The 26,301-nt window shown below is 37.4% G+C and overlaps 1 protein-coding gene across 1 annotated transcript in view; it reads left to right on the top strand.

Annotated features, from left to right (window-relative positions):
• TTC21B (tetratricopeptide repeat domain 21B) overlaps positions 1–23,485 on the top strand; it is an 82,444-nt gene extending 58,959 nt beyond the window's left edge. Inside the window, exons 23-29 of the mRNA XM_015081053.3 lie at positions 4,130–4,280; positions 4,744–4,905; positions 6,778–6,973; positions 11,070–11,294; positions 16,826–16,946; positions 20,877–20,944; positions 22,368–23,485. Of these exons, the coding sequence (XP_014936539.1) occupies positions 4,130–4,280; positions 4,744–4,905; positions 6,778–6,973; positions 11,070–11,294; positions 16,826–16,946; positions 20,877–20,944; positions 22,368–22,445 (1,001 nt within the window). The 3' untranslated portion in view covers positions 22,446–23,485. The remainder of the gene's footprint in view (positions 1–4,129; positions 4,281–4,743; positions 4,906–6,777; positions 6,974–11,069; positions 11,295–16,825; positions 16,947–20,876; positions 20,945–22,367) is intronic.
• The last annotated feature ends 2,816 nt before the right edge of the window (positions 23,486–26,301 follow it).

Here is a 26,301-nt window from a genome sequence, read left to right as displayed (position 1 = left end):
ACCTTACTGCCACCACCTATGTTTTAAGATGCCTTACGTGATGCTGAGTAGGGGGACCATCTACCTCGATTTGCCGGAGACGAGAGGATCTCCTGGAATGCAGTACTTCCAATGCTAAAAGAAAGTCTCAACAAAGTGGGATGAATTGGTCACCCAAATCCTGGATGACTTCACCCATATGTCTTTGTCTCGTCTCTTCTAGTATCTTTCTGAAAATATTTATGCATACATTTGTCTTCTCCATGGGACTATGGTCTCCTCAAGTTTGCAGAGATCACGTCATATTCATCTTAGTCCCCAGCATCAGACGAATCACCAAGCACATAGATGGTGCAAAATAAATATTTATTGGTTGAATGGATCAATGCATGACTAAAATACCCAGTCATTTAAAAATACAAAATGTTAAAATTTTTGTGGTCTCTGTCATATTTTAGGTTTTTAATCTTGCATTCTTTATTCCTAATAGGACTCTATTCACAGATATGTTCTATCAGAATCATTCTAAAACCTGAGTATCTATACTTACTCTCTGCATGAATTATAGGTCATCCTAAGTAACACATGTTATACCTTAAATTAATGCTGTATTTTAGCTGACTTCAGAAATGCACTGTCTAATTTGAGTTAACCTAACTAGTAGACAATCCTTCCTATAGAGGTAATTACTGTTCTCTTGACAGATTACACCTCTTAACTCTTAAAATCTCCACATCATCTTGGGTTGTCCCTTCCCTCACACTAACTTCTTAACAGGGTTCATCAGTTCTGTCTGCTAAAGAGCCAGCTGTCACATCCAGGCTGCCGTCTGCTAAGCCTACTGCTCGAATTAGCGCCTTTATCCCCTCTCACTGAGACCAGTGCAGCCCCCGCACTCATCCTCCAGTCTCTAGGCTCCTGCCATTTGACACCTTCATAGCACTTCTGTAAATCAAAAACTGCTGCTTGGCGTACAATTTAGAATGGCTCTCCAGGGGAAAGTCTAAAATCATAGCATTATTTTGGTAATAAGGCAGCCCTAAATTACTGGTCCATTTGTATTTCTTACCCCTCTTCCTCCACTTTAATATCAGGTAACCTTGGACTTAGCAGCACTCCCCACGCTGCTCTGCTCTGTCTTTGCACATGCCATATGCCTCTTGGAATGTCTTGGTATGTCTAGCAAGATCCTCCTCGTAGCCTTCAGGCTGCCCAAAGGTCTGATTCCATGTGAAACCTCCCGCCTCCCTCGGGCAGTTAGGAATTCTGTGCATTGTAATTCCAAAGCACTTTTATTCATGCTGCATCGCATCACACTATAATCATTTGGTATCTTCTCCCTATCCCTCAATAGGTATGAGCTAAGTTTTTTCAGAATATATAATACATTTCAGTTTTCAATGGATTCCCTAAGTACAGAAATTTGCCTGTTTGTCAGATTTCATGGTTAACCAAAAGACAAGTCAGTATCAGTGGTAATTATAATTTGAACTAATAATACATTTCAGTAGTATTGGAAAGTGATAATTATTTAAGAAACTGGCCTCCCAATGTTGACTTTAGATAATATTAGCAATATCATGCATCGCACATATTAGCAACATCATACAAGAAAACTTTGGCCAGAAATTTTCACCTTCACATCCTGCCTAATCCAAGACAGCTTCTAGGTCCTGTGACTTTATTGTGGGTAGTTATCCCTAGTTTCTATCCACGCTTTTGGAGTTGTAAATATTACTAATGACCATTGTAATTTTTTTTTAATATTTTAAGTTTATTTATTTTTGAGAAAGAAACAGTGCAAGCTGGGGAGGGGCAGAGAGAGAGGGAGACAGAGAGTCCCAAGCAGAGTCCGTCCTGTCAGCATAGAGCCCGATGTGGAGATTGGACCCACGAAACCGTGAGATCATGACCTGAGCCAAAACCAAGAGCCAGACGCTTAACTGACTGAGCCACCCAGGCTCCCCACTAATGACCATTGTATTTTTAAAGCTCTTTCATGACCTTTTTCTATTTGGTCTCTATGACATGTTGAGGGTCAATATTATATTCCTATTTTAAGAAAATAGGTAATCCTTGACTCAGAGAATTTGAGTAATTTGTTTGAATTTCCATAGCTAAAAGACAAGACCACTAGTTGAATCCTCTTTCTCTGAAACCATGCTCTGTATTTTAGTGATGCCAAAAAACAGGAAGAACAAAATCTCAAGATACTAGGTAAAGGAAGGCAAATGATGATGTTGTCAACCTGGATTACATTAACATCATGTAATAGAGTAGAAACCAAGCCTACAGAAGTTTTTTTTTTTTTTTAAGGATTTTTTTATTGTGGTAACATAACAAAAAGTACATAACATAAAATTTGCCATTTTAGCCATTTTTGAGTGTACAGTTCGCTGACGTTTAGTACATTCAAATTATTTTGTACCCATCGCCATTTTTCATCTTCAGAACTTTTCCAGCATTCTAAACTAAAATTCTGTACCCACTAAACGCTAACGCCCCATGCTCCCCTCCCCCATCTCTTGGCAACTCCCATTCTACCTCTCTATGAATTTGACTACTGTAGGTAGATACCTTATATAAGTGGAATCATATGATATTTGCCCTTTTGTGCCTGGCTTATTTCATTTAGTATAATGCTTTCAATGTTCATCCATGCTGTAGCCTATGTCGGGATTTCCTTCCTTTTTAAGGCTGAGTAATACTCCATTGTGTGTATATACCACACTTTATTTGTCCATTCATCTGATGATGAACATTAGGTTGTTTTCACTTTTGGCTGTTGTGAGTAATGCTGCTGTAAACACAGGTGCACACATATTTACTTGATTCCCTGCTTTCCATTCTTTTGAATATATACCCAGAAGTGGACTTGCTGGATCATATATTTTCTCTCCTTAGAACATAAAATCAAGGAAAAATTTCTTAAAAAGTTTTTGTTTGTGTGTTTTAATTCTAATTCACTCAACAGAAAAGATCAGCATAGCTTATACAATGATTTTCGCAAATCCCCTACTATGAGTCCTGTGCTCACTGAAACTTGAGAGTCCAAACATCTAAAAAGCACAACTATAGAGAAATAAAATATAAGCCATTGATATAATAGACTATTATGCAGCCATTTAAATCATGTTTTTGAAGACTAATGAGTTGGGAAATGTTTATTGTATAATGCTGAACCAAAATTAAAACCCCAAGTGTGACTTCAATTTTGTATATATTAATATTGTATATTAATATTGCATATTAATTTTATATATATTAAATATTGATAGAATAAAAGTAGATACATAAATACTGATAGAATGATTTTCACTCACAAATATATGAAAAGAAAAGTACCAAAATGTGGTCATCTCTAGCTGGTGGGAATACGAGTGATTTCTTTTTCTTCTTTATACTTTTCCAAATTTTCTAAAATGTCCATGCGTTATTTTTACAATCTGAAAAATATTTATTAAATTTTTCTCAAAACAGTATTTTAATGAAAAGAACTAGATAGAATTGGGAGAAGGCTTTCTAGGAACCTGCCAGTAAATTATACCTGATACCAAAGAACTAAATTAATTCTTTTTTCGTAGGAGAAGGCAAATTAGGATTAAAATACTAAGACTGATTTGTTACAGTTGTATTATGGTAAGCTAGTGTCTAGTACATTAGTCACATATACATATTAAGAAAAGTCTGGAGTAAAATTTCTGATTGCCCACCCCAAACATTATCATCAAAAAGTACTGTTCTCACCCTGTTCCTAGCTAAGGGTGGAGGAGAAAGGAGGTCAGAGATAGTCTTAACCCTGTGTAATCACATCAACCCTCCTGAATTCTACAGTTACAGTTTAGATGATCAATGCAGAGACTGTTTCTAGATTTTGGTCCCAGGAACAGTTGAAAATTAAGTTATAACAAATGTACATTTTTATACATTGGCTTGTATAGAACCTTCTCCCACTGCCCAGACCAACCAAACCTTTATCCAATTACTCATACAGTCTTTTTAAGGGTTTATAATACCTAAAGCATTCCTTTTGCTTGTATTTAAATTCTACATCACTTAAAGTAAACTGTACTTTAATGAAGCAGGATTATAACCACAAAAACAAGAGATATAAAATGTTGTCTATATTTGAAATATTCTTTGTTTCTAGATAATTACATGACATTATCTCGTTTAATTGATTTCCTGAGAAGATGTGGAAAACTTGAGGATGTTCCAAGATTTTTCTTAATGGCTGAAAAACGTAACTCCAGAGCAAAATTGGAGCCGGGATTTCAATACTGTAAAGGACTATATCTTTGGTAAATCTGTTGGTGAATAAATCCTACATAATAGTTTTTTTCTTTCTCATTGTGAATAAAGTAGAATAAACTTTCCTTTGTCTTAAGATAGATCTACATTTTATGGAGCGCTTGGGTGGCTCAGTGGGTCGAGCATCCAATTCTTGATTTCGGCTGAGGTCATGATCCCAGGGTCATGGGATCCAGCCCCAAGTCGGACTCTGGGCTGAGCACGTTAGGATTCATTCTCTCTCTCTCTCTCTCTCTCTCTCTCTCCCTCCCCCTCCCTCCCTGCATCTCTCCCTCCCTCCTTCCCTTCTTCTGCCCCTCTCCCCCATTTGTGTTCTCTCCTCTCTCAAATTAAAAACTTTAAAAAAACATGTTAATAATTTTAACCAAATCTTTACCAAAGATATTATAAATGACTTGAAATTTGTAGTTGACAATTGAAATAAGTGATTTTTTTTTTTTAATATCTAACAAGGTATACTGGAGAACCAAATGATGCCCTTCGACACTTTAATAAAGCTCGGAAAGACAGTGACTGGGGCCAAAATGCCCTTTATAATATGATAGAAATCTGTCTGAATCCAGATAATGAAACTGTTGGAGGCGAAGTATTTGAAAATCTGGATGGAAACCTAGGGTGAGTTATCATTTGACAAATTATCCCTTTTCTGGAAACACTTACTAGGGATAACAAGCAAGGATACCTTCTAAAAGAGGGCTAAACTCTAGGAGAGCACTAATGAAAAGGCAGGTGAAAAAAAATCATAGCTACAATAGCCATTCTCTGAAACAAGCATGAAATGCTTTTAAGAGGCTTCCTAAATCAGAATAAGCATGCTACAAAGACGTTTCCCTAATTACTTGTTGAAACAGCATAAATTGTAGAATTTGATTACTTTAGCAAAAGCTGTCCACACAGTAACAGTAACTCCTTAGCATATGGTAGTTCTCTGCCATACCCGTGCTATACTATATACTTTATGTGCATTGTCTTATTTACTCCCTGCAACAGTGTTGTGAACTAAGCTCAGAGTTAACCTATCTAATGTGATAGTAAATGGTGGGGGCAAGATGTGGACTGAGTTCTACGTGACTTCAAAGTTCCTGCTAATAGTCACCGTGGTGCACTGCTGATAAATAGTGCTATTGCTATCAACCTGTGTTAGTTGCTTGTTCTCAGAAATGGGCAAGGCATTGTAGGGGATATATAAGGATGTAAATGCGTAAGGTACATAAGGTAGTTTCTGTCTTCAGGAGCATGTAATTTACTTAGGAGGCAAGACGATATCTGAAACCATTGAATCTTTGACAAAACAGAAATGGGTGAAATAGATAGTAAGTGTTACAAGAATTTATAGAAATCCTAGCAGTGCAGAGCAGTCAGGGGAAGATGCACAGGGGTGTGAGAGAACATGAGAACAGACTGCTGAGAGGTTTTAATGACAGATTTGAAGGCTTGGGTTATAGAGACCATTAAAAGTTTTAGAGCAAAGGAGAGGCATGTTTCTGTTTGTTTATAAAGGTTTAGGTGACATACTGTTATGCAACTATAGGCTGTCCTCATGGAAATATTTAGCAAATAGTTGAAAATATAAAACTAGAACTCGGAAGGGAGGTCCCAGCTGGAGATACAGGTGTGGGGGATGTGTGATCAGAGTAGACAGTTGGAGCTCAATGAATGGCCTCTTTGCAAATAGAATGCAGTAACATAAGTTTGAAAACTAAACTTCGGGCTAACGTTTAAGGGGATTGGAGGAGGAAGGGAAGTCAGAAAAGGACAGTCAGCATGGTAGCAAGAGACCCAAAACTATAATGTTACAGAAGGCAAAGGAGGGAAACTTTGAAGAAGGTATTCAACAATGTGAAATGTTTTAGAGAAGGTAAAGCCTGAAGCCTGAGGTAAAAAAAAAACAATGGTTTAGTGAATGGGCTTTGAGAATTTAATTTCCTTTTATTAAGTGATTTATATATTTTTTTAAAAATAAGAAAATTGATGTCACATATCCACATTGTTTTTACACTTGACATTTACAGCCTTTGACAGATACATAGTTTCTTTTCTGAGAGACCGATAGGTAAAAATATTGCAGTACTTGGCACATAGTAGGTGCTTCAGCAAAGTTAGTTACTTTTTACTCCCTCCTTTCTTTCCTTTCATTTTCTGAGTATATGTACCACTTGATAATTGTATGATTCTACTTCTCCTGAATTCTAGTTTTATATTAGTGGAAATGAACACACTCACCACATACAGATATTGTCCAATTTTTGTCTTCAGTCTAAAGTGAATAAATGTTTAATGGTGTTTCATTAAAGCTGTATTAATTGTTTAAATCTAATGCATTGTAACCGTGGTTCACCTTGTATTAGAAGAGAATGAGTGACATTCCACAAAAGGGTTACATTAAATAAGTGACAGCAAAGAAGCCAGTGTACCCTAGGGCTCATTCCAAAATCAGTGAATTTTACTTCATGAGTAACAGACAGATTTATTTTTAATTGTATATAGGAATTCAACTGAGAAGCAAGAGTCTGTGCAATTAGCAGTGAGAACAGCAGAAAAACTCCTTAAAGAGCTAAAACCTCAGACCATTCAGGGTCATGTACAGCTTCGCATAATGGAAAACTATTGCCTAGTCGCTACCAAACAGAAGTCTAATGTTGAACAAGCATTGAATACCTTCACCGAAATAGCAACATCTGAGGTTAGATTTTCTTTTTCAGCTTTATATTATCTTTCCTTGGTGGTATAGAAATAGTTGTTTACTTTCTGAAGATTGACTTAATTACAAGTACAAATTGCCTCTGTAGTTCGGCATAATTCTACGTTATATGTATGTATGTATGTGTGTGTGTATATATATATATATATATATATATATATATATATACACACCTCTGTTTCCAGAAGAAACAGTTTTGTTACTATTTTGATATGTTGTTTATATTTATTTATTTATTTATATTTGTATTTATTTGTATTTCTTTATATATGTATTTATATTTATTTCTATTAGAATGGTAAATTCTAAGAAAAGGAAATTCTTCTTCAAAAGGGCATAAATTAACTCAAAGGAATGGCTTTATCTTCTGGAAAGTTTCTGTGTTGTTTCACTTAACTTGCTAAGTGAAAATAAATACCTGTCTGCCTTGATAGCTCACCTTTTCACTTATGCAAACTTGAAATGTTTCCAAATCTAAGGCTAAATGAGGTCAGTACTGACTGCTTATAATTCAGTCGTGAGAATAATGGTGTTGTTTCCCCCTGCAAAAATAATAATAGTAACAACAATAATAATAATTAGAGCAAATAATAATTAGATCAGAGATTTTCTTCTCTTTTCACCTCACTCAGATCCACCTTCTCACTCTGGGTGCTTGGTTTTGCCTTCTCTCACACAGTGCTGTATTTCTTCAATTGCTTGATACTAAGGAAGGAATTCTAGGGACCCCACTCATCAGCAGTGGGTGATAGCTAGTTCTAAGCATACTCATTGGATTTCATGTTCTTCCATTCAACAGTGTTGTAGGCCACCAAAAATTCATAATTTATGTCTCTCAGAGGACATACAGAACTTTGCTGTGTTTTCTTGCGGTTCAGAGATCACAGTGGTAGCAGTAAGCCACCAAAACCCTCCTGCAGTGGCCCCTTCCTCTTGCCTCCCATGACCGAGGAGAGCTTTGGGGAACCTATAGCTCCTGTTGCCATTTGTGCACAAGCATCCTAGATGGCACTTTATCACCCCTGTAAGCCACCCTTGGAACTTAACAGCAAGGTAGTATCAGCAGCAGTGACATTCTAGAGCAGCACCCTTCTGCTCACCATGACGTGACCCTCTGAGGGGTGGGCCGTGTGGCAGCAGATGGACGACAGCGGCTGATGAATGGAGAGCAGAAGTAGGGGAGAGAGTTTAAGTCATGAGGTTTGAGAGAACACCAAAATCAGTGAGTGACATCACGGCTGTTTCTTAGCAGTACTGTGCCAGTTTTTTGTGTTGGTGAGACTGCATTGTTTTTACCATTCATATATGTGTGATTACTAATATACTACCCTCAAATCTGTTCACTGACCATTCCAGCCTAAGACTGATGCATGAACTGAAGTTTCAGCAGTGAGTTTTATCTGGCATTTTTTTCTTTTAACTCATAAGCTGCATGTATTAATAAAATGAATATTCACTAAGCAGCCAGTGGGTGCTAGGCAAAATGGGAATCACAAAAGTGTATAGTCTCTTTTATCGAGTTTATCATAATCTAGGGATGATAAGGCAAAGCATACTGCCTGTGTACAAACCAAAATCTATTACATTCTGTCCTAGAGTTACAGGTAAAAGTGGTGTAGGAAACAGTATAAGGAAAGTGGGGAGGCCCTTTCGTGGAGAGGTGTGATTTAAGAAGAACCATGATAAATTGCATTTTCACAGGCAGAGACAGAAGATACATACATTCTAGGGGAAGGGGAAAGTATGAACAAAGGCAAGGAGGCAGACAAGCATGGGGTATATTTATGACACTCTGTAGCATTCAGATTGATTGAAAAAGAGGTAGGTAACAGGAAGTCACCTGAGGAAAAGATAGAAGACACATTAAACCCAAGCAAACTGTTTCCACCTGCTTTCATCCTGTCGTCTTGAAGCATAAGGGTGCATTGGTTACAACATGGCTATATTGTCTTCTGTGATCTAAAGTTGCTGCAGCTCAGAGTGACTGAGAGAGACATTGACAAGCCAGCTGAACACCTTAGGATGTCTGCACCAGAAAAGACATATGGGTCTAATGCAGGGGTTGTAACTCAGGTTTGCACTTTTAGAAACCATTCTTGAGTTCATTCAGGAGTGATCAAGCGGTGAGTAGTTGATTAATTCCAATCAGACTCAAGGTGTGTGATTCGGAGAGCTTATTTTTAAATGTATAGTGTGGGATATTTTTAGCATGTGACTAGATCTGGACTTTTTTTTAATATTTTTATTTTGAAAGAGAGATAGAGCATGAGCAGGGGAGGGGCAGAGATAGAGGGAGACACAGAATGCAAAGCAGGCTACAGGCTCTGAGGTGTCAGCACAGAGCCCGATGCAGGGCTCAAACTCACAAACTGAGATCATGACCTGAGCTGAAATTGGATGTTTAACCGACTGAGCCACCCAGGCACCCCTAGATCTGGACATTTTTATAGAACCTTTCTTGTCTTGGGCTATCCTAGGACCAGGCTGACAAATTCAAAGCAGACCTCTATTTTCTTTCCTTTCTACAGAAGGGGGGAGGGGCTCAATAATTGATAATATTCCCCTTATGTCTCCAAAATCTACCACCAATTGGCTGAATTTGGCACTCAAACCTTTTTGCCATCCCTTAATTACAACAGCAAATTACATATTGGAAGTTTGTTGCTAGGCATAGAATTACAACCAAAGAAATTTTATCTTCCAAAAAATTGTTTTCATCAAGCTCTAAGGAACTGTCCTTCTCTATTCCAGGGTTATTTCTTTCTTTTTTTTTTTAATTTTTTTTTAATGTTTTATTTATTTTTGACAGAGAGACAGACAGAGCATGAGCAGGGGAGGGGCAGAGAGAGAGGGAGGCACAGAATCCAAAGCAGGCTCCAGGCTCCGAGCTGTCAGCACAGAGCCCAACGCAGGGCTCGAACTCACAGACCACGAGATCATGCCCTAAGCCGAAGGTGGACGCTCAACTGACTGAGCCACCCAGGCACCCCATATTCCAGGGTTATTTCTGACTTCCAACCATGATCAGGGTTGGACATTGAACATGCCCCTCTAGTCTCCTTTTGGCAGTATTCCTTATTGGTTACCCAAACTTGCTATCTTACAGTGTACTTTTATTATAGTCATGATATTATAATTTCTAAAGCACAGTCTCTCATCTTTTATTTGTATTTTAACCTGAAGCCTTCTCTTTATTAAAACATCATGATCCCACTGCTCAAATGTAAGAAGCCCCCCTAGCTTTATCAGGGATATACACATATTGCTTAGGTAAGTTGGTTTTCTGGGTAGATCACTAATGGCTTCCATTTCATACCAATTCTTTTTAGTCTGTAGGTTTCACAGAGTGACATTTTCTGACTCTGAACTCTTCTCTAAAAGAACATTGTGTTTTATAGACACTATCAAGCAGCAGACTCTAAGTCTAAAAGAGTGTTTTAAGGCATGAGTTTATTTCGTATAATTTCTAAGTGATTAATCACATGCCTTGTTTATAAGATTTCATTGGTCAAACTTAATTGGATGAAGAAGCTTTCAAATAAAACAAGAAGGAAGGGAAAACAAGCAATAAAAGTCTATATCGATAAAAAGTCAATATGGATAAGTCAGTAGAAGTTCACATAGAGAAGGAATATCATTTGCAGGTAAATCATTCTCATTCTTGTTTTACAAGCGAAAGAACTAAGGAATCTGAATGCAGAATCTGAAACGCAAATGTTTAATGAGTATTATACTGAAATAGAATTTTGTTTTTTCCTGTTTCTGTATAAAACCATAAAAACTAATTAGTCCCCAAAAGATCAAGTCGCCTTAATGGTCTGACTCATGTGGTTCTGGCATCTGTGTATTTATTGAATTATTTTGACCGCATGGTGCCTGACCAGGTTTCTCCATGATAGCTTGAGTTTACTCGATGTATTAAATAATGACTATGTCACAGTTATATCTGTGGAGCCAGTTACAGAATTCACAGGCCAGTTCTCACATTGTGTAGCACTTGCTACTTTCCCTGTTTCCTTTTAAACATACAACATGTATATTTGTGTATATGGGCATCTGAAGTTTTGCTTTCTTACAGAGGGATCATATTCCAGCACTTTTGGGAATGGCAACAGCTTATATGATCTTGAAACAGACTCCAAGGGCCAGAAACCAGCTGAAGCGGATTGCGAAAATGAACTGGAATCCTATTGATGCTGAGGACTTTGAGAAGAGTTGGCTGCTGCTTGCTGATATTTATATTCAATCAGCAAAATACGACATGGCAGAAGAGCTATTAAAGCGGTGCCTGCGTCATAATAGGGTAGGTGATTGAAGAATAAAACATCATTGTTAACCTTTCACTTACAAACTTCCTGTAATAGGTTATTATAGAATGTTGGTCCATTTCTAAGGATTCTTGTGTATTTTTTGAAAATTAAATGTTTATTCTTAACACAATCAGGAAATAAACAGTCATGAGAAGAAAGAAGCCATTTGCTTTTGAAAATAAAGAAAAATAGAGATTTATGCAGCTTCAGGGTTCAGCTGTGGTTTACGCCCCACTTACAGAAAGTGTTTATGGAATGTCAAGCATTTGTGATTATCCAGCTCATCCCAGAACTAATGAAAATTGCAGAAGAACGTTAATTGCGGACGTCTGTCCCTCCTATTAAGAAATACTCTAGATAAATTTACTGCAGCTGCATGTTGTTTTCACATTATTAAAATCCACTATGCATAATATATTTTGTGGGGAAAAGTCTTTCCAGCATTTAATTTGCTTATTAAAAAGTTCTTACCTTTAGGTATAAAGCTGAAAATCTTTAAGTCTATACAATTCCACCATATTTCAGTAATAGCGCATTCTGGTTTTTAGGCACACAAAAAAGAATGTCTTATAACATTTTTAAAGAATTTGTTACTATTTGTTGAGAAATAATTGCAATCAACTTAGAAACTTAAGGATATTTATTTTTACAGATTCATGTCAATTACCTCAAAATCGTAATCATAGTAAATCTGTCTTATTCTCTTTGAGCAAATTAAGTTATAAAACAGATCATCTAATGCTATTAAGTTACTTTAATAACTTTAAAAACCCAAAATATCAAGCCATTTATCAATTTATAGTCTGTACATCTAATTTGAAGTTAAGTTGGACTTGAAAAACAGGTAATACTAATTAATAGGTTTTGAAAAATCTGCCTCCAGACCCCTCAGGCAAAGGGAATAAGACAAAAATAAACTACTGGGCCTACACCAAAATAAAAAGCTTATACACAGAGAAGGAAACCATCAACAAAGCAAAAGGGCAGAAGTGGGAGAAGATATTTGCAATGATATATTTGATAAGAGGTTAATATCCAAAGTATATAGGGGTGCCTGGGTGGCTTAGTCAGTTAAGCCTCTGACTTCGGTCAGGTCATGATCTCACAGTTCTTTGGTTGGAACCTAGCATTGGGTCTGTGCTGATAGCTTGGAGTCTGGAGCCTTCTTCGGGTTCTGTATCTCCCTCTCTCTCTGCCCCTCCCCAACTAGCATGTACGCTCTCTCTCTATCTCTCTCTCTCTCTCTCAAAAATAAATAAACATTAAAAATTTTTGAAAAAAAGTGAAAAAATATCCAAAGTATATGAAAAATTTGTAGAATTCAATACCAAAAACAAACAAAATTCCAATTTAAAAATGGGCAGAGGACCTGAATAGACATTTTTCCAAAGAAGATGTACAAATGGCCAATAGACATGAAAAGTTGCTCAATATCACTAACCATCTGGGAAATGCAAATCAAACCCACAGTGAAATATCACTTTACACCTGTCACAATGACTAGGATCAAAAAAACAAAAAATAACAAGTGTTGGCAACGATGTAGAGAAAAGGAAACTCTGGTGCACTATTGGTGGGAATGTAAATTTGTACAGCCACTATGGAAAACAGTATGGACGTTCCCCAAAAAATTAGAAATAGAAAGACTATATGATCCAAAAATTTCACTGCTCAGTATATACCCAAATGAAATGAAAACACTAATTCAAAAAGTTATATACACTCCCATGTTTAAAAAGCAGCATCATTTACAATAGCTGAGATAAGAAGCAACCCAAGTGTACATTGATAGAATGGATAAAGATGATGTGGCAGATATATTCAGTGGACTATGACTCAGCCATAAGAAGAGAATGGGTCCTTGCCATTTGTGCAACATGGATAGACCTAGAGGGTATTACGCTAAGTGAAATAAGTCAGAGAAAGATAACTACCATATGATTTCACTTATATGTGGAATCTAAACAAACAAAAGGCAGAAACAGACTCAAAGAACAAACTAATAGCTGCCAGAGGAGTGGGTCGTAGGGGTATGGGCAAAGTGAGTTAAGAGGAATGGGAGATACAGACTTCCAGTCATGGAGTGAAAAAGTCATGGGGATGAGAGGTACAGCATGGAGTGGGTGGGTCCCTGGGAGACTTAGTTGGTTAAGTGTCCAGCTCTTGATTTTGACTCAGGTCATGGTCTCACGGTTCATGAGTTTGAGCCCCCAGTTGGGCTCTATGCTGACAGGGCACAGTCTACTTAGGATTCTCTCTTTCTGTCTCTCTCTGCGCCTCCCCCCTCAAAATAAATAAATAAACATTTAAAAAAAGAAAAGAGGTACAGCATAGGGAATATAGTCAGTGATATTGTAATAACGTTGTATGGTGACACATGGGAACTATGCTTGTAGTGAGCATGGAATAAGGTATAGACTTGGTAAGTCACCATGTTGTACACCCAAAACTAATGTAACATTGTGTGTCAATTATACTTCAATTAAAAAGAAAAAGAAAAATGTAAACAGCCAAATGGCTGACCCTTACACGCCTCATCTAGGATTAAGTGAGATTACATGGAAATTAAGGTTTCAGTGCAGATAGAATTTCAGTTTCCTGGAACACTGACAGCAATATATTGCATGGCTGAACACAATGGCTACTTTAGAGGCGCCATTTGGCTGATTAGGCATGTCAATATTGGAAGCATGAGATTCAGGAACTAGAGCTTAGAAACCTTGAATTGTATAATTAAAAGATGGAGATCATCCAGATCTGGGACAGAAATGTACAGGATGACACTAGACCATCTTGTCATACCAGATGGCAAGGAAGCTATCGAAGATGATTAGAGTCATGTCAAGGACTCAGGAGCCAACTTGAAGACACTCACAGTAGCCAGAGTTGGAACACATTAACTCTCAGTAAGAATAGTAACTGCAGTGGATTGAAACACACCAAAAGAGTTTAAATCCATGGGTTTACAAAGATCCAAAAAAGAAAAAAAAAAAAAAAGAAAAACCTAATTAGTCACCATTGGCATATACTGATGAACTATTATTTCTGAAGCTGGGAAATAAAGGGAAGGCATTAAGCACTTAGCCTACCTTTTCTGTATGAACTACACTACTGGGAAACAATATAGTATAAAAGACATCTCTTATTATAGATGTTTTCCAGATAATAAATGAAGAGTGATAGACTGTCATCATTTTCCAGCCCTGATAAATTGATGAACGGCTATAACATCATAAAAAGAGAATCTGACGTTATGTGCCTCCTCAGGGAAGATCACGCCATCTATGACAGGGCTGAACTGGGGTGAGGCGAGTGAAACCCTCACTTGGGGTCCAAAATTTCCAAGGGCACTTTACGTCTCAGTAATGATCTTAGGCAGCTGGTGCTACTATAACAAAGTGCTATAGACCGGGTGGCATATAAACGGTAGAAGTTGATTTGTCACAGTTCTGGAGGCTGGACGTCTGGAGTAAGGGTGCCAGCATGGCTGGGTTCTGGTGAGGGCACCTTTCTGGGTTGCAGACCACTGACTTTTTGTTGTGACCTCACATGGTGGGAGGAGAGCATAAGAGAACTGTCTGGGGTCTCTTTTATAAGGACACCAATCACACTCATGAGAGCTCCACCCTCATGACCTAATTAGCTCTGAAAGATCCCATCTCCTAGTAGCATCACACTGGAGGTTAGGCTTTCCATGTACGGATTTGGGGGGAATAGAAACAGTCCATTGTAGATAAATTATCATTTAATCAAGACACCTATTATAAATTATAATAAAATATTATTACAATAAATAATGCAGGGGCACCTGGGTGGCTCAGCCGGTTGAGCATCTGACTTCGGCTCGGGTCATGATCTCACAGTTTGTGAGTTCAGGCCCCACATCGGGCTCTGTGCTGACAGCTCAGAGCCTGGAGCCTGCTTCGGATTCTGTGTCTCCCTTTCTGTCTGCCCCTCCCCTGTTCACATTCTGTCTGTCTCACTCTCAAAATAAATACATAAACATTGGGGAAAAAAATTTTTAATGAATAATTTAATGCAGTATTTTTTAACCAAAATGCCAAAATGTTAAATAGCATCTGACAATGCTGTGCTGACTGGTATTGAAGCCTGAAACAAAAGGGGAAAATTTATGCCTCCATATCCATGTTTTTACGTATTTTTCCTTTTTAAAATGTTTACTTATTTATTTTGAGAAAGAAAGCACGAGCAGGGGAGGAGCAGAGAGAGGGAGGGAGAGAATCCCAGGCAGGCTTCACACTTCCACACAGAGCCCCACACAGGGCTCAAACTCATGAACCATGAGATCGTGACCTGAGCCAAAATCAAGAGTCAGACGCTTAACCGACTGTACCACTCAGGTGCCCCTATATATTTTTCAGTGGGTAATGATTTTAATGAAAATGTTAATATATTTACTCCCATTAAAGTCAGGAAAATAAAATTATAATAAATTTATTTTGGGTATAAAGAAATATTTAAATTTTAAATGTTGTGAGTTTTAATATCTCAACTCGTCAATTTGATTTGTAAAATGTTAACATCTGGGGGAGAAATTATCAATTAAATCACAAAAACATGTATACAGAGTTGTGCATTTTTCCTTTTGCCTCAGGCTCCAATGTGGCTCACCAGGGCACTGACCTAGAAGTACTTTTACCTCTGTCCTCAAAGATTGAAATCAAATTCAAACCTCTAGATCTAATTACAATTTCCAGGAAATATTGGTGATATAGGAATATATTACATAAGCACTGCAAGGATGCATTCAACTAAATCTGGGCTGTGAGGAGCTCTAGGATAAAAATTCTTTTTTGCTACGTTGCAAAAAAAGAGACACAGAGAGAGATGGAGAGGAAACCTCTAGATCAAAAGAAAGTTGAGAGACATTTCCACCAGTTGCAATGTGTGGGCCTTGTTTGGATCATCTTCCTAACAAACTAAAAACAAGACAAAACAAAATGATATTGAGACCATTTGAAATTTGAATAATGAATGGATATTTGGTAATATCAGTGAGTTGTTACGTTAGGTATGATAAATTGTGGTTATGTTTAAAGAAAGTCCTTGTATTTAAAGAGGCATACTAAAGTAAAATATTTATGAATGAGATGATACAATATCTGAGGATTTTTTTTTCTTTCATAATACAGAAGGACAAGTGTGGGAGGTAGAGGTTAAAACAGTATTAGTCCTGATTTAATTGTTGAAGATAGAGGTTCATGGGGTTCATTACACTGTTAATTTTAACTTAAAACTATTTGTAATAAAAACTGTGTATATGTGTAAAATACACAGTCCATTGCCTAGCATGTAAAACTCCTGACTCTGGGGGGAATAGGAGTGGGACTTGATCAGAATCTTTCATTAAGTCCCATAGATGACTTAATTGCATAGCCCAAGGTTGAAAAACATTGTTTTATATGCCAATTAAATGAGTTAATATGGTCAACCTCTAGAGTCATAAGCACCCCCATAAAATCAAGTGATATCTGTTGATAACATCTTCCATTTTTTTTTTCAGTCTTGCTGCAAAGCTTATGAATACATGGGATACATTATGGAAAAAGAGCAAGCATATACAGACGCTGCCTTAAACTATGAGATGGCATGGAAACATGGCAATCAGACAAATCCAACAGTAGGTGAGTTTAACAAATTAGATACTAGGTTTTTCTGGAAACTTGGGTTTTATTTGTAAATCTCCATTTAAATGCATTTAATATTTTTTAAGAACAAAATAAACAGCTTCCTAAATAAAAAGCCAACTTCCTTTATCAGTCCTTCTGAAAAATAAATTTTATGTTCATAATAGATTATTAGCTTAATAGTTACTAAGTATAATGTCCTGAGATTCAGACGGGTCCTCAGTTACATCTTTTTTTTTTTTTCAATTTTTTTTTTAATGTTTATTTTTGAGAGAGGGAGAGACAAAGCATGAAAAGGGGAGGGGCAGAAAGAGAGAGAGAGACACAGACTCTGAAGCAGGCTCCAGGCTCCTAGCTGTCAGCACAGAACTCGACACAGGGCTCAAACCCACGAACCGCAAGATTGTGACCTGAGCCAAAGTCAGATGTTTAACCAACTGAGCCACCCAGGCGCCCCTGCATCTAATCTAACTCTGCCCCTTTCTCTCCCTTTAACCCTCTGCTATTTCTAAAATGATAATGCTGTGGGAAAAAGTATTCCAATGTCACATCAGTTAGGAAAACATTTCATTAAATCAAGATCAAGTTCAGTGGCAAGGGATGTGGGAGAAGCAGATAGAGAGAATGCAGGACATGGAGCCTTTATCAGTCCTTCTGAAAAATAAATTTCAGGGGTGTGGGGCTCAATCCCACGACTGTAGGATCATAACCTGAGCTGAATTCAAGAGTCAGATGCGTAACCAACTGAGCCACCCGGACGCCCCTGCAGGTCTCTTTACTGCAGAACTTCTTATGCCTTTAAACACTAATGTACATTCTGATGGATATCACAGATGGACGTGTTTCCCACAATAATATGACCCTGGAACATTTTTTTTATTTTTACTGAGCATCCAGAAACATCAATTTGTTCCAGTGGTAGACTCAAGGAATGCAGTCTCCAACATCCCTACCAGATGGACAGCATCTAGAATATATTTAGTGACTAGCCTCCCTCCACATTGCGAGGAGCTCATACCTGTGCTCTTCCCTTTCTTTGTACTGAGCTGAAATATGCTGCATTGAAACTGGTCAGGTCTCTTCTCTGGAGCAGCCCACAGAGTCTCTTCCCTCTTACCGATGGTGGCATTCTAATTCAACCTCTGTCCTGTCTCTCCCAAGACATCTCTCAATTACTTGTCCATTCTTCCTGAGACTTGCTTCCAAATCTTTCAGCCTTCTTGTTCCTGTCTCCTGTAAACTCTAAAATAATGCTTCCTACTCTGTCCTTTGGAATAGTTGGTGAGGTATTAATAGTTACTTCTTTAAAAAAAGAAAAAAAATGAAGAGAATTGAGTATAAAGAGATTAGATTTCATGGCCAGATAACTTTGGAAAAGGCTCTTTTGTTTGTCCATGTCCCTCCCAAAATGTTGTACCAGAAATTAACAAGTTCTTAAGTATAATTTAAGAATCTAATTATATGCGTAATCAAGCTATTTTTTTATTAAGCATTTTAGCAGTTGTTAACTTAGCCTTAAGGTGGCATCAGTCTTTTGAGCAGCTATGTCATGGTATGGACTCAGATTTAATTTGCAATTAGATAGGTCATCTTTACATTAACTGCTGTCAGTTCAGGACTTCCCCCACCTTGTATTTTTCTTGAGTTTGTTATTTTACTAGACTGGTATACGGCACAGGAACTAATACCATACCATTTGTTGATAGTATTTTTCCTTCTTAAGATCATGTATCCTACACAATAAAGTCAGCTTGTAAAATAAAAATTCCTTAAATATATTTTATTCCACAGAAGGAATACATTTACAAGTTAAATTATTTAAACATTCTGTTCTTTGGAAGACGTCAGCAAATATTCCAACTCATTCATTCTTTCATTGTGTCATCTATGTATTTTATAGATGATTTTGTCAATTTCCCTGACTTCTCATTAGTAAGTTTTCTCTGAGGCTCCCAGTTCATTCTTTAGTTTCTTCCTTCAGATTGTCATTGTATCCAACACCAGCAATTGCCTTTCACTTTTACAGTTGTCAGGAAATCCTTAAAATCACGGTCATGTTCTTTCCAAAGGATTGAGGCTTGAGTACTGTCACTATGAAAGGCACCAGGAACTGAGATCCAAAAAGAAAACACACTTCTGTTTCCCCCTTTACATCCATTCTCTGGTTATATGACACTCACTAGACTGTGTACATTGTTCATGTTCCTCCTCCCCCCCCTCCCCTCCCATGCTACCTTTCTTCCCCTCATTACACAGAGTTGAATTTTTGTAAGCTTGACAGGTATAATGCAGCCTCGGTGTACATATCCTTTGACATTTCTGGCCCTTTATTTCCTCCCTAAAATATTTTGAACAAGATGATCTATCAAGTTTCTTCCAACATTAAAACTTTGTTCTTCTATTTTACTATTAGTCCTATTTGTATGGTGCTCTAAAACTTTTAAAATCCTTTCACGGTAAGTATTTCCTTTGATCTTAAAGTATACTAAGAGTTGGGGGGAGGAGGCGTTGATGAGGAAACTTGAAGTTGGCAGCTCACCTGAGGTCTCAAAGCCAGTCAGGAAGCCAGACCCCAAAACTGAAGTCCAACTTTTTTGGCTCTAGTTTTCATGTAAAGTATGTTTGACATGGCATGACATCTTAAATTGTTTTCCTTTTTAAATGTCACCAACTTTATTAGCCAATTTTACAATTCCTTTGTAATGATATCAAGTTTAACTCTCCTAAACTTACTGTTTTCATCTTTGATGGTTTTATAGGCATGTGTGTTCATGTGTGTTTTTAGCAAACACTATGAATTTCAGATAAGTCCTGTTTCTTACTTTTTACTACCTTATGATTACATTAGCCAGTAATTCCTTTCAAATATTTGTTTGAAATAAAAAAAAAAAAAATTTGGTACTTTTATTAGACCCCAAGAGCAGCATTTAAATTTCCCTGATTTATATTTGCAAGAGGTAAAGTGAAATATTGAATGTATTAATTACATATTATTTTACATCATGGTATATACATCATATCTTATTTGTCTTATCTCCTGTTTGCTAAGTCTTACAGCGTTCTTACAGAAAAGCAGCAATCATTTAAGAATGTCTTAAAACTTTGTTTTAAATTGTCAGTATTTGAAACATGACATTTTGGTATCAGTAATTGTGATAATTGTTACTAATCATTGATGTGGCATATCTGGTGACTGCTCTGTCCTCTTCTGGGCCACCCTCCCGACTGCTCTGCCCTGTCGTACTCCAAATCCATTTGATTCCTGTGGGTCCCATGACTGTTGCTGCCTGGTCAGCTCCTTCTGCCATCTTGCTTCCGATTCCCTTGGCCTATCCCCTCATCCTTCAGATTCCAGGCATTGCCTGATACCCACCCCCTCCCCACCCAGGTTGCTTATGATAGCTCTCTTGGCTTGTACCTTTCTTTCATAGCATTTATCTCACTTTGGAAATTGGTGACATACTTACATAATTACTTAAATAATATACATTCCTTCCCTAATAAAATGTAAACCTCCTGACTGCGCCTGACATGTTAAGTGCTAAATAAACCTATGTGGTATACATGAATAGCTGTGTTATCATTTACTGCCCTGTGATGAGTTATTACTATAATCTGAAATAAATGGGATTTTTTTAGTAAGTTACAAAAGCCACTCCTGTAGGATGGCAGTCTTCTGACCCAACAGGATATTCACTGCAGTCCTTTTTCTAACTCCATTTTTTTCGCTACCTGTTCTCCCTTTGAGCCACTCCACCTTCCATTATCCCATCCCTTCTCTCTTTACACTATAGTCACCAGCCTTCGTTAAGACTTCTCAAATGAGTAAGCAAACAAAGGAGGGGGCAAAAAAGGTAATGCTAGCAGTGTGCTCTATAAATAGTGCTACATGATTATGTTGTTGTTGTTGTTGTTTTGTCTTAACAGGATACAAATTGGCATTCAATTACTTAAAAGCAAAAAGATATGTGGATGCAATTGATGTATGTCACCAGGTAATACTTCAATATAGATCTCTTAAAATGTTTCAGATACACAATTTCCTACTTTTAGTTAATCTCAAGATGTACATGAATTCATCTTACTGCAATGGTAGAGGTAGACGATGTTGTATTTGGATTAAATGGCTTCATCAAATACATCTGGGAGAGATTTCTGCTTTTCAAAGTTTAGATAATAATAAATTTACTTGAATCAAACATAGTTTTAATTGAGGCTCAAATAATAAAATGTTTGTGTCACGTTAAAGACAGAGACAAGGGGAGAAGCATATGAACTAAAACTATTGATTCTCCAAGCCATTCTTCTGAATAGAAGTTCTTGTGAATGTGTCTAAGTCTGGTTAGTGCAGAATCCAGATTTATGAATTAGAGATAAGAGGTATTTCTGTTACTTAGAAGTCATTCTATTACATTTCTGTAATCTATCCCTAACAAATGATCCTTTAGCAAGTGACAAATATTTAAGTTGTAGGTTTAGAATTTGCAGTTTCCTTATATGTACATTGTCCCATTGATATATAAGGCACTGCACCATTGTTCCAGATAAGGCATTATATTGTTAGGAGCTCCAAGAAAAGCAGCTCCTTCGAAAGGAATTATGTAATGTCTCCTATCCTAAATAGCTGTATCAGCATCATTATAGCAAATACTTGGCTTCAGTGATTGCTATTGATTGCTGAGCCTCTCTGTAAGGCAGTGTTTCACATTAAGGTTAAGGTTGTGCATTAATGTAAGGTTATGCATTAGAACCATTTGTGGAATTCTTTTTTAAAAAATGAGTATCTCCCCACTACTAGACTCAGTAGGCCTAAGAATTTGTATGTTTCAAAATAACTCCAAGTATATCTGATATGTGCTACTGGTCAAAATTAACTTTATGAGGGTTTATTAATATCCTATGAATAGCTAAAATATCTTAAGTTTTTATTTATTCATTTCAAGAGAGAGCATGTGCTTGAGCCGGGGGAGCAGCAGAGAGAGAAGAGAGAGAATCCTAAGCAGGCTCTGCACTTTCAGTACAGAGCCTGATGCAGAGCTCAATCTTGGGAACCACGAGATCATGACCTGAGTCGAAATCAAGAGTCGGACGCTTAACCGACTGAGCTACCCAGGCGCCCCGATTAGCTAATCTTTCTAAATATTTAAAATCATTGATACATACTTGTTTTTTGCAACTGATCCATTAAGGAAGTAATTATATTTGTTGTATTTCTCACATGTATCCTATTGTTGTCTTCTAAGTACTATTACTAGGAGTTATGTCACATTTCAAATGTCACCTTTAAGAAGTGTTGTTATATTTGTAATATTAATACAATGAAATCTCAACTGGAATGCATATTTCCAGTAAGTTTTATAGCTCTAGTTCTCAGTAATCAGTTACAAGTTCTTGTGCTTTTGTTTTTTGTTTTTGCAGGTTCTTGAAGGACATCCAACTTATCCAAAAATCAGAAAGGATATACTTGATAAGGCCCGCATGTCTTTGAGACCTTGAAAACTGTTAATATTTAGTTTGTTGATGCAGCAGGAAATGGAAGGAATCAGTTCTTCTGGGTCAAAATAGGTTTGAGCTAAAGCTCTATAACAGAAGCATCCTTTTCTTTCTCCAGCAGAGGCTGCTATTGTATATAAAGAGAAATGCTGTGTCACATGGATGGTTTCTAATGGAGCAGGTGACTTAGAGCTGGTTTATTTGATTGCCTGTCTTGATTAGGAATAGATTTGGTGTCTCTGTGGTAAAGATTATAACCCATTTCTATAAAGAACATTTTATTAAATACTAGGTCATTAAGTATCCTATACCTTTTCTTAGGAACATTGTTTATTTCAGGAAATATATTTAAAACGCTATTGTTCTTTGTTAACATTCTTTGCTGTTTCAAAGGTTTGAAAAAGTTTTCTTGTTAATAATGTATGAAAAATAAAAAGTCTATTTTAATAAAGACTTTACAAATTTATGGTTGTATTGCTCTTGGAACTCAAGAGACATGGTAAGTTTTGCAAAATCAGGGTAAGCTCCCTGTACAATTCACGATGTTTAGTGAGTAGTAATACAGAATATGTGACTTGCCTAGAAGAATCTTTTTAGAAAAATACAAAGAATGTGAGTTTCCCTTCCCTTCGTTGAACTCCTTCTTTCTGCTTTTGATGCTAATGTGATCTTAAGAAATAATCTATACCTGAAATCCATTTACATAGGTAAGCTCTTACAGCAATAATTAACCTTAGCCCAAAGACTCGGTCTTTTGAGATGACTTCAGACACTGTAACATCTGGCAGAGAAGGGTGACAATATTTCTGGTCAACAGGGACTCACCAAGCACACCCTGTGAAGGCAACTGCTTACCTTACCGTGCCTAACACCCTCTGGCCCAGCAGTTCTCAGTCTTTTAGGTTAAGTTTAACCTAATCTTAATAAACTCAATTTTTAGCATTATTTCTGATTTGTTGTCTACCTCTTTCTCACTTGTCTTTAAAAATATCATAGTCTTCTATGTCATTTGCATTTTCAATAAATAGAGTATTTTTTAGTCACTGCTGCTTTTAAATGTCCTATGTTTATTTCTTTTTATATCTCTTTTTGATCACTTCTGCAGTTTTCCAGAGTCCTTTTAATTCCAATTATATGTTATAAAATTCTAATCATTCTTCTTTTTTTTTTTTTTTTGAGAGAGAGAGAGAGAGAGAGAGAGAGAGCGAGCACATGAGCATGGGAGGGCCAGAGAGAGGGAGAGAGAAAGAGAATCCCAAGCAGGCTCCACACCATCAGCACAGAGCCTGACATGTCACAAGATAACCACCTGAGCTGAGGTCAAGAGTTGGACGCTTAACCAACTGAGCCACCCAGGTGTCCCTAATCATTCTTCTTTTTCACCTACTTTATTGTGTTTCATGAAACTATTTAATAATAAGAGCATTTATGAAGCATTTCATATCTCTTGAAACACTTTCACGTGTCTTAGTACAGTTAATATCACCCCACAACCCTAGGACATAGGCTTCATTATCCCTGTTTACAACTCTGGAACTGTGGCAGATTATATCTTTCTTTGTATTTCAGCCTGAACGGATACTGTTAAGGACATTATATAACAGAATACCTTTAGGAGTTCTAATGAATTTGCATCATGGGATGCTAGAGTCCTGGAAATTGGATAGAGACAGCAGAACATCTCTTCTCCCAGCAAGACATTTCCAAATCAGTCTTCCTTTCTGTAAAATCAGGAGTTTGTTTTTGTTTCCTCAGCAGCCACTGAATATTTTGCACCTGCCATTTGCTAGGTACTATTCTAGGAACTTTACTTACATTATGTCTTTTAATTTTCATTCAACTCTCCAGAGGAAAAATACTCATTTTTCAGGTGAGGGAGATGGAGGTGCAGGTAAATGATTTGCGCAAAAGGTCACAGACAAAGCATCAGAATCTGGATTCCATACTGACCCAGACAGCTTCGAAGTTCATACCCTATTTGCCATAGTGAGACATCTTATAGAGCTAGAGAGATTGTGTCTATAGGAGCAAATTATCTTGTCTACATCTGGCTAGCAGACAAAACTAGATGTTCTGTCACAGAGATAGTCAAGTAATGAGGAACAAGATGAACTGAGTGGAATGCACAGTTCTTACAAACGTGGAAACTACCAAAGAGAAGTCTAATTGAGGAGCAGTGTGGTGTAGCAGTTAAGAACATGGATTTGAAGTCAGACCAGCCTAGGTTTACATTTGACTCTACCCCTGACTAGATGTTTTGTCTTTCTCAAGTTACGTGGGCTCTCTGAGCCTTGAGTTTCCCATCCATAAAGAAGCATATAAGAATAAATCTGTCTCAGGTTGTTGTAAGATTTAATGAGAGAACATATATAAAACCTATAATGAATCTGACTCACTTAGGCTCTTAATAAATAGTGGCTGTACTTATTATAAGTGGAACAGGGCCAAGTAGTAATTGCAACTGAGAAAAACCTTCACCGAAGAGAAAAATGCAGTCCAAGGTATGATAAAGAGGACAAGTAAGCTCCCCAAGACAGCTCAATCAGACAGGATTCAGGGTTCTCATTCACGTTCTCCCTCCTCCCCACCCTGTCTCTTCTTTTTTCCCTCTGTCCCTCTCCCCTCCCCCCAGGAACACTGTGCTGTATTCTCTACATGCATAATCTCATTTCATCCAGCTCTGCTTTTGCCCTCACCTCCTGTACCCAGGATTCTCTCTCTATTCCCTACTCCTCTCCCTTACCCTGCTTCCTGTCTCCAAGCTTCCTGCTCTAGGCTTATTCTTTCTTTCTTTCAGGTATCCATTTCCTGTTCTTCCTCAGAGGCCATGTCCACGGCCAGGCCCATGATCTAAAGTAGCCGTCTTGTCATACTCTACCATATCACCCTTTTTAAACTCCACTTAGCACTTAACCAATCTCTGAGGTTTTCTTGTTCACTATGGCATGGTTTCTGCCCACGGCTTATGTGCTGTACCCAGGATCACACATCCAGGAAAGCGGGAGCTCAGACTGCTCTGAACTGCTGCTTGAAGGAATCAAGTTAGATGAGGGTTTGGGGGCTGCACTCAGGACAGAGGAGAGGAGCACAGCATGGAAGAATTTTTTGTCAACCTAGGATCAGAATACCATCCCGTCAAAGTTTAATGCACTTTGAGCTTAAATCAGCTAGTATGACGAACTGGGTCCCAAGAAGAAATCGCTTTCTTTCCAAAAGTCAAGAACCTAGAGCCGTTCTGGAAGGGCTTTATGCACCCACAGCTGAGGAAGCTAGGTTGAACTTTGCATTAGGGTACGAGTAGCTAACAATCATGGAAACCAAACGACCAGTTAAGACTGACAGAAACGATTTGAGTTTGGGACTAGAGACGACAAGTGAATAGCCTTATAACAGGATCCTATAGCAGCACTAGTGCTGATAAAGTAACAAATGTCTTGTTTGAAATGAAAGATTGGCAAAGGTGCAAGGAAACCCACATTCACACTCTGCTGGCAGAGCGCAGTGCAGCCTTACTCAAGCGCATTTTGGCATCGTGGATTAAGAGTTTGTCCTTTGACTAATCCCACTTGGAGAAAATTTATTGGAAATATTCAGAAATTCCGGTTAAAAAAATGTGATAACAAACAGCTTGAGTTTTTTTGTTTTTTTTTTTTTTTTGTTACCAAAAACACTCAACATAAATGAAGTGGTCAAATACATGAAAAGTGTACCCAATAATGGAGTACTATGTAGTCATCAAAAACTATTTTCGAAGATGTTTTTATGTGTTTTTTGAAACTTTTTTCAGATTTTTAACTACTAAATTCTCACAAAATAGTAAAAAAGAAGAAACATAACTTCATATATTAACTTGCAAAAA

Source organism: Acinonyx jubatus, chromosome C1, assembly GCF_027475565.1.
Source record: "Acinonyx jubatus isolate Ajub_Pintada_27869175 chromosome C1, VMU_Ajub_asm_v1.0, whole genome shotgun sequence".
NCBI classification, from domain to species: domain Eukaryota; kingdom Metazoa; phylum Chordata; class Mammalia; order Carnivora; family Felidae; genus Acinonyx; species Acinonyx jubatus.
This window is presented reverse-complemented; position numbering and strand designations above follow the sequence as displayed.